This window comes from Schistocerca americana, chromosome 8 (genome assembly GCF_021461395.2).
Source record: "Schistocerca americana isolate TAMUIC-IGC-003095 chromosome 8, iqSchAmer2.1, whole genome shotgun sequence".
NCBI classification, from domain to species: domain Eukaryota; kingdom Metazoa; phylum Arthropoda; class Insecta; order Orthoptera; family Acrididae; genus Schistocerca; species Schistocerca americana.
Window position 1 is genome coordinate 521,077,672 of NC_060126.1, and position 9,009 is coordinate 521,086,680.

Sequence of the window (9,009 nt, forward strand, 5' to 3'; positions counted from 1 at the left end):
TTGGAGGAACACAGACAGCAATTCCACCATGTTGAGTAATGCTTTTTGTGCAGCCACAGGATATGTTATGACTCAAACTGTACGCAATAGGCTGCATGATGTGCAACTTCACTCCTGAGGTAGATGGCGAGGCCCATCTTTGCAACCACGACACCGTGTAGCACGGTACAGATGTGCCCCTACAACATGCAAATAGACAGCTCAGAATTGGCATCACATTCTCTTCACCGATGAGTGTCACATATGCCTTCAATCAGACAATTGTAGGAGACGTGTGTGGAGGCAATCCAGCCAGACTGAACATCTTAGACACCCTGTCCAGCGAGTGCAGCAAGGTGGAGCCCTGCTGTTTTGGGATGACATTATGGGGGACTAACATATGCTACTAGTGGTCATGGAAGGCGCCGTAATGGCTGTATGATACGTGAATGCCACCCTCTGACCAATAATGCAACCATATCGGCAGCACATTGGTGAGGCTTTCGTCTTCGTGGACAACAATTCACACCCCCATGGTCCATATCTTGTGAATGACTTGCTTCAGGATAACGAAATCACTCGACTAGAGTGGCAAGCATTTTCTCCAGACATGAACCCTATCATACATGCTTGGGATAGATTATGGATAACGTGACCTACCAACCAGTCGGGGATCTATGCCAAATCGCCATTGAGGAGTGGGACAATCTGGACCAACAGTGCCTTGATGAACTTGTGGATAGTAAGCCACGATGAATACAGGCATGCATCAATGCAAGGGGACATGCTACTGGGTATTAGAGGTACTGGTGTGTACAGCAATCTGGAACACCACATGGCCTCCATTCCAATTTTCTACACAGGTTCTGGAACCCTTGGAACTGAGGTGATGCAAAACTTTTTTGATGTGTGTATAATGTGTCTAACTAGTTTCATACATTAGAGAGATACCCACCTACCTCCATACATTTAAAATGCTGATGAGAGTGTGTAATAATAATTTGTATCCAGTTTTTCTTTTGACTACATTTTTCCTGAGTTGTAAAATACTAATGGATTTAGTAATCACTTATCTTTGACATAACCATTGACTATCCGCTAATTGTATTTTTGGGAATGTTTAAAAGAACCAGATATGAACCTCAGCTTTTTCAGTACTACAAGCTGTACACACATGGCTGTAATTATTTTTTTTTAATATTAAATATTATATTGAGGCTCAAAATGTTGTAGCTAGTTGAAACTAGAAATAAAACCCCACAAGGGACTACAAAATATCTATAATTTTCTTTGCTATGCAAGCCATAAAGTAAAATTAATCCTCTTTGTTAGTATTATAAAAAAAATTAATAATCAAAATAAATTAAAAGAAAACTTTCCTGCAAAAGATAATGGGACAAAAGATCCTACCAGATGGGAGATGATGGTACATACCTAATCATGAACTCTACCAACACCAAGAAAACCTCAACAACACCATCAGCAGAAGATGATTAACTTCCTATGGGCACCTGTACAGAATAGACCCCCATAGCCTACACTATAAGATATGCAAAAAAAGGCAACAACAGTGAAACCATTGGATCATTGTGAAAGAAGCAAATAGAGAAAGACCTTACAGAACTTCTTACTTGGCAAGACACAATAACTACCAGGGGTTACTACAATTTACCTATCAAAACCAGACCTTCCTAATATCCCTTGTAGAAGTTAATTACCACGCGACCAGGAATTGTTCTGAGGAATTCACAGTGGAGTTCAGCATGAAAATGAAGAAATACTGGGCTAACAGAAAAACTCAAGGTACTAACAGCTGCTCAACTTCACTAAGAACACTAACAGTGGCAGAACACAGCTGTACAGCAAAAACGCAAGAACCGCAGTCCACAGGCGGCCAAAACAAGTTGGAAAAAAAAAAATTGTAAAAATGCTGCTCTTCTTCAACGTGACATACAATCAAACAACAAAAAGTATGTTTCAGGACATATTAAATGAGTTGCATTGCAAACTCTTAAAATAAAAATATTTGGGTCCTTCTCAGACAAACGGCCCTATTGATTAAGTGATTACACTAGATGCAAGCAGAAGGGGTACATGGGTCCCAGGGTGGGGTATTGGTGGAAGAGGCAAAAGGGGGGGGGGGGTGAGGAGGGGGAGGACAAGCTGGCAATAGCTTTAAGATTCCTTTGATAGTGGTGACCCATCAAAATAATAGGCTATATAAGGATACGGTTGGTTCTCCATGACATTGGAGAAGAAACCATACCACTCCCAACCCAGTATTGGCTGGACAAAAGGAACTGGAAAGAAAGGAAGAAAGTAATTCTACTATCAGGTAGAATTTGTAGATGATAAATGATTGTAATTAACATTAACATTAAAATTATTGTAATCTGTAGATAATACGTGATTGAAATTAACATAAATATAGTACCAACGAGAGAAAAATAAATTTACTGTGATCTGGTTTGTACTTGACTTTAAATTCACTGGTTTGTGCTCTCGAAAATGTCTTTCCTACTTTAAAACAACTTCAATACCAATAGTGATGGTGTTTTCAGTTTCTAGTCATATATTTCTCATCTCACATAGGGCCCTGTAAATAAAGCAACCATTATTTACAGTGGTTTTGTAAACATACAATGGAAATGAACCAAGCAAGTCAAACTGACAATACTTTGTCAAAAGGAATGAAGGAAGATTAGAGTTTAATGTCCAGTCAACTTTGTAAAAAAGCCTTTCTTCTATTCATAAATCAACCACCAGTATGCATGTATGAATGTACTTATGTATGGATATACATATCTCATAGCAAAGCTGACACCTATGTTTATCTTTTTTGTTTCAGTCCACAAATAACTACAACTGTTGAACCTACTATATCAACAGTTAGTGAAATAATAGAACCAGTAAATGAAGTGACTGTTGAGAACAACATCATAACAGATGAAAACAGGTACTGTAAAATTATTTGTGCTTCCAACAAATTATGTCACTTTTCAAGGATAGCTGGAGATTTCCTTCCAGAGATTTCATAGTGAAGTAGAAACTAATTCAAGCATTAAAGTGAAGTTTCATTGAAAACCACAGTCTAATACTACCTTCGTCTGATATTTGAGATTATGGGGACTTCTAGGTTAATATTAAATCCAAACTCTGACATAACTGACATTTTCTGTATGTACACAACTTTGACGGAGATGATAGTCATGTTAAGAGCTATGTCAACTTCTTGAGACAACTGTAGTTTTTAGCCGGCCGAAGTGGCCGTGCGGTTAAAGGCGCTGCAGTCTGGAACCGCAAGACCGCTATGGTCGCAGGTTCGAATCCTGCCTTGGGCATGGATGTTTGTGATGTCCTTAGGTTAGTTAGGTTTAACTAGTTCTAAGTTCTAGGGGACTAATGACCTCAGCAGTTGAGTCCCATAGTGCTCAGAGCCATTTGAACCATTTTTGAACTGTAGTTTTATCAGTATAAGGGTCACTCTGAAAGTTTTGCAAATCATTTATTGTCTTTTGAAGATTATACTTCTACATCTTTTCAGTATACTCTAGTCCTCATGTGCTATGTAATGATGCATCTATTCAAACCATTTGCTGAAGATTTTGTAGCAACCCTCTTTTGAGAGGTTCTTTATATATGCATCATGTTCAGAGACTGCTGCTTGTAGATTCTGACAAATAATAATGAATAATTTATTTTCTTTTGAGAACAGGAAAGAAATAATACAGAACCAGGTTAGAGTTTTAAGGTGTATAAGGTAAGGGCTGGACCCAAGACTCCTCCAGCAGAGACTAAAAACCTTACAGTGATGTGGTGCTTTCATTCATTTATTTACTCATTCACTCATGCATCATACTGCATGAATCCCATCATTAATGGGAGTCTTCATGGGCATGGAATGAGTCAAGTTATACAGAATGATTCAGCTGCCCTACTGATATTGTTTTATGCAACCCGACATGACAGAACAGCTCACTCTAGAGATGTGAAGCACCTTGTCAAAATGTCACAGAATAACTGGCAAGCTGTACAAATATATCTTAGACATATGGTACAAATTTTGTTTATGAAAATACTTTAGCACATTATTGCAGTGAGTCATATATTAATCTTTTCATTGAGTTATATTCTGGAAAGTAGTTACTTCCACACTTCCGATTTTGATATCTCCTGTTAATTTCATTGTTTCTGGCGGTGAAACACACTTTATAAAGCAACATTTCTGGACATTTTTGACATATTAATTACTGTAAATGGAATAAACTAATGGAGACACCCCAATATCTGTATGATGACACCAATAACTACAAAAAGAAAGATTGGAGACACTTGGGTAAGTATGGAAGAAATAAAGAGGATTAAGTACTATAAATGGAATAAGCTTATAGAGACGTCCAAAAACTGTATGACTACAGTGCTAACTACACAAAATGGCTATGGGCAGGAAACTTTTGCGAAAAACATAACCCAAAATTAGCAGTTTTTAGTGAAATAATATGAAATCATCTACTTTTATGACATATTGTGAATTTTGTAATTTTGCAGTGTATAAAAATGCCATAAAAACAAGGTGTAATTTACTAATATTTGTAACCGATAGTTGCTGAACGTTAAAACTACATTTTGGCTTCTAATATCCTCAAGGCTGGGGATTTCTGCTTTGATCAAAGTTATGTGAGGGAAGTGAAAGTTGAGCTGTGTATGACCAACATTGGTTTTATCTGTGTTTGTTAATGGGAGATCATAATCATTGTCACAAGAATGTGGTTAAAGATACGGCAGTAGATCGATATGAAAGATATTGGACAGAAGGTTTATGTAGTACCCTTCTTATATAGAAGTGTGACCTGTGCTTTCTTTCAACTACTGGTCACAGGTTTTTGATTTAAGGATCACAGTCATTATGGTTAAAAGAGGGCTAACTCTGTCACAAATTATCTTGGGGAAAGCAGCAGTAAGAGTAGCATAACTAGAATCTCGTCCTGTATGGATATTCTGGAGTCCTTCATATTCTAATTTTCATCATCACAGTTCCTTTGTTGTAGGAAACACTATATGCAGAGTATTGTCAGAGGTATGTCCAACTGAATTCAGGGATCACGTCTTCAGCAGAACCACAGAAGACTCGCTCCCCCTATTCTTACATGACTTAGGTTATACTTCAGTCTCATTCCTTCAGAGATGTTACTTTACTTGTGATTTTCTTAGCCAGAAAGTTGATGTCAATATGTGTTGCCCTCCAAACAGTTGCCAAGAATTAATGGCTCAATTGTAAATATTAACAAACTACTATTTATTTCTGATTTATATCTGAGTGTTAGAGATGTTACAATCCACAAACATTCCTTAGCCAGAACACAACTTACATCATGATATTTAAAAAAAAAAATACAGATTTTTCTCAAATCTGCACTCTTTGCAGCAATCAATTTTTCATATTATTGTCAAAAATCATGATAAAGTCCCAATAAGGCAGTAAAGGCAGTAGTCATATGAGTACATTGCTCATTATTTGTATTGGTCTATTTACAGAGCATAGTAGTTATAAATGGTGCTGAGAGATGCAAATCAGGAGAATCAGCTTTTGGAAGACCACAAATATGTATTATAGTATTCAAATTCTGTTGGAAGATGTGTGGATGTAAGTGTGTTCATGTGATGTGTCATTGATCTGTAAGTGAATCGTTCCCTGTCCTCATTTTATTCCTTATAATGTTACACTTGAAGGTGAAAAGTTATATTTGCCATATAACATTTAACAGATAAGTAATCATTACACAGAATAATATGTAACAATTTTATTTTACAATGTTACACAATGCCAGTAAGTATGCTCACTCTACTGATAAGTGGCAGAAGTACTGCTACAAATAATTCCAGAATACCCATGTGTTCATACTACTACATCACATGGTCTCATGAGAAACACTGAAAACTCTTTCTATAGCACATGTCTTTTTGTTAAAAATTGATCATATATTGTAAATACTTACAGTTCACCATGTGTAAGTCATAGAGCTATGACAGATTTAGTCAACAATGTTCTATTCTTCTGCACAATTTTGTTAGTGTATCTATTCAGATGACATGAGCACCTAGAAGTGTATGATTTTATATATGTTCAGCTCACACACTTTGATCAGTAAGACTTTCTCCAGGTTAGTAACAATGATATATGACTTCATTATCTGTGGCACCACAGTAAGAGAAGTATGGGTAATGAGGTTGTCTTCGTACCCGACACTTGTGTACACGTGTGGCACCTTTGTCTTAATGCCATCAGCTAACTATCAGAGAATATATATCGTGACCACAGTCCACAACAGCTATTCAGTATAAGACATAATTTAAACAATGCAGTAGTTGCTCTTTGAATTAGTTTCCATGCCACAACAAACTGCCTTCTCTACAATAGTATCAGAGGCTGAAGTAAAAAAAAAAAGTTGCTGCTTTTAAGAACACACTACTGTAAACAGTCAAATGCAAATGAGAAACAACATTTAAATTAAACATAAACAATTGGCAACCATTTGGAATGGACTAATTATGGATGTTACCTTTTTTGTCATCCACAATATCCTACATTCCTCTCAAGAGACTTTGACAACGTTTATTTCTCTTAAATCCTCTTTTCCTGTTATTACATACTTTTCTAATGTATTTGCTCACTTATAATTACTTTAAGTTTCATATTTAGAATTAAAAAAATTTTTGTAGCACTCTATTTTAACATCAACATCCAGTTTTTGGCATCAGTGTGTGCAAAAGGGATTGAAATTCGCTGAGTAATTTGCAAGCACCAATTCCTACCTTATTCAACCATAAATTCCACATGAATATGGCGTTCTAGCTGTGCTTAGACTTTTTTCCCTTTTTACTTGCTCTTTGTTTTTGAATTCCATATAATGTTCTCCTCTCTCACACACTACTGTATATCTTGTACACATCACTTCTGAGTGATAGTGCTTTCCATATTCAGCGCCCATATCATCATACCATGGAGCTATCATCACCTGCTTCACTAAAGTTCATACTATTAGATAACGAGTCATTAAAATTTTTGTCAGTAATTCACTATTTAATTTTTCTGTGCCGCAGCAGTTAATTTCACTTTTTTTTAATAACAATCCACAAAATTTCTAATGATCTTTTATTAGTCTTAACATAATGGAGCAACAGTTACAGAGCTAAGTACAAGACAAATATATTTAGGAATTAAAATCAACAGATACATATGTTACATTATACCTTGTCCTGTCAACACTTGAGATTTGTTGAAGGACAATACGTAAATTCTAAATGAACCAACTACTAAGAAACCCTCCTTATCTTTCTTACTGTTCTGCAGAAGAAATAAATCAGAATCTTTCAATTTTGTGTTAATAAATTCTAGAAACTGTATAATGTTTCCTGTTATGGCCAATTACCTTTCGAGGAGGCTCATATGACTAATTTAATTTACTTTTCAGCAATGGAGTACTGGCACCAGATTCAGAAGATGATTGGTCAAGAAAGAGATCCGTGACCATTCGAGGAGGACCAGATGACTATAATGATGAGGAAGCATCTGGAGAACCAAGAAGATCAGAAAGTTCAGACAGCCTTGATGGAGATGAAGCTCATGCTGAGTCTGAGCGACGTAAATCCGCAGTTCACTTTAATGAAAACGTGGAGTGTATTGAAGTGGAGCGCCTCTGATATTGAGTGCAGTGTGACTCCAAAGAAATTTCTGAGAGGAACTTAGTGCTTCATTTAGCTCTGGTAATAATCACTACAGTTCCTCTTAATGTCTGCCTAGCGATTGTGATAGCAAGTTAACACCCTTGAAGACTGACGACATGGTCTGTGAACCTGTTATCTACATGAAATACATTGATATTAATCAGAATAAAGATGAGAAATAAGATTTGTTGGAACTATTTTTTTGTGGCTGTGTGAATTACAAGTATTTCCCATATTAAACAAGTACTTTTTTTGGTAACTGTCAGTTGTGTTAATTAATGATTTTTGTGGAGACTGTTCATACTAATAATTAGTTGGCTGATGTTCTTCCAGTGATTTTGTATATTAAATAACACTGTTTAATTTCCATGTTTAAAAGTGGTTGTACCCTATGACAGTTTGGCAGAACAATTTTATATGCTACTTGTAGTTTATATTTTTTTATTTATAATATTTTAATATTTCACGTTTTATCAGTTATCATTTTACTATATACTGTTACATTGTATAGATAGAACTGTAAATAAGGAAAAATTAAATAATTTTATTTATGACCTATTATCAGTTTACTATTATTAATTGAAAAATTCCGTCCACACACTGCAACTGATAATTAAATGTCATCATTAATTAAACCATAATTTAGCATACAGATATAAAAATAATTGTTTATCTACAACTTTCTAAGTAATCATCTCTATTTTCACTGACCACAGACCCTAATAACTACTAAACATAAAATCAGAAAATTATCTGGATCTAAATGTTTAAACATATAACACTAAACATTTCCCACTATTTTATTGATCATTATGGAACCATACTGCATTAACAGGACATGGAATGTATATATATATATATATATATATATATATATATATATATATATATATATATATATAAAACAGATTAAATGCCATAGGAGAGAGACTGCTGTAACAGTAGTAGAATCATTCAAAGGAAGTCTATACTCAGTAACACAGAAGTAGCCCAGTCATGCAGTACCAGTTGGAGTCAGCTTTAACCTACTGAGTATAGCCTGGTATATCTATGGATTCATTGCCTGTGATATCGACACACAGTCTTGTGAAGTAGTTCAGAACACGTTTCCTGAAAACTGTCTTGAGCAGCTAGTTGAACAACATACATGTGATGGAAATATTTTAGACCTTGTAGCTAAAACTAGGCCTGCCTTTAATGACAGTATCATAATAGACACATGGGTTAGTGATCATTATGTCACCATAACAATGATGATTGCAAAAGTTGATAAATCCGTCAACAAGGCTACAACACCAGATAAGC

At 35.5% G+C, this 9,009-nt stretch overlaps 1 protein-coding gene across 8 annotated transcripts in view; it reads left to right on the top strand.

The window, feature by feature from the left end:
• The window catches only part of LOC124545180 (mucin-5AC-like), a 349,462-nt gene extending 341,219 nt beyond the window's left edge, over positions 1 to 8,243 (top strand). For all 8 annotated transcript variants that reach the window (XM_047124022.1, XM_047124023.1, XM_047124024.1 and 5 more), the window contains 2 exons: positions 2,828 to 2,935; positions 7,452 to 8,243. In XM_047124022.1, the coding sequence (XP_046979978.1) occupies positions 2,828 to 2,935; positions 7,452 to 7,680 (337 nt within the window). In that variant the 3' untranslated portion in view covers positions 7,681 to 8,243. The remainder of the gene's footprint in view (positions 1 to 2,827; positions 2,936 to 7,451) is intronic.
• Positions 8,244 to 9,009: the final 766 nt, after the last annotated feature.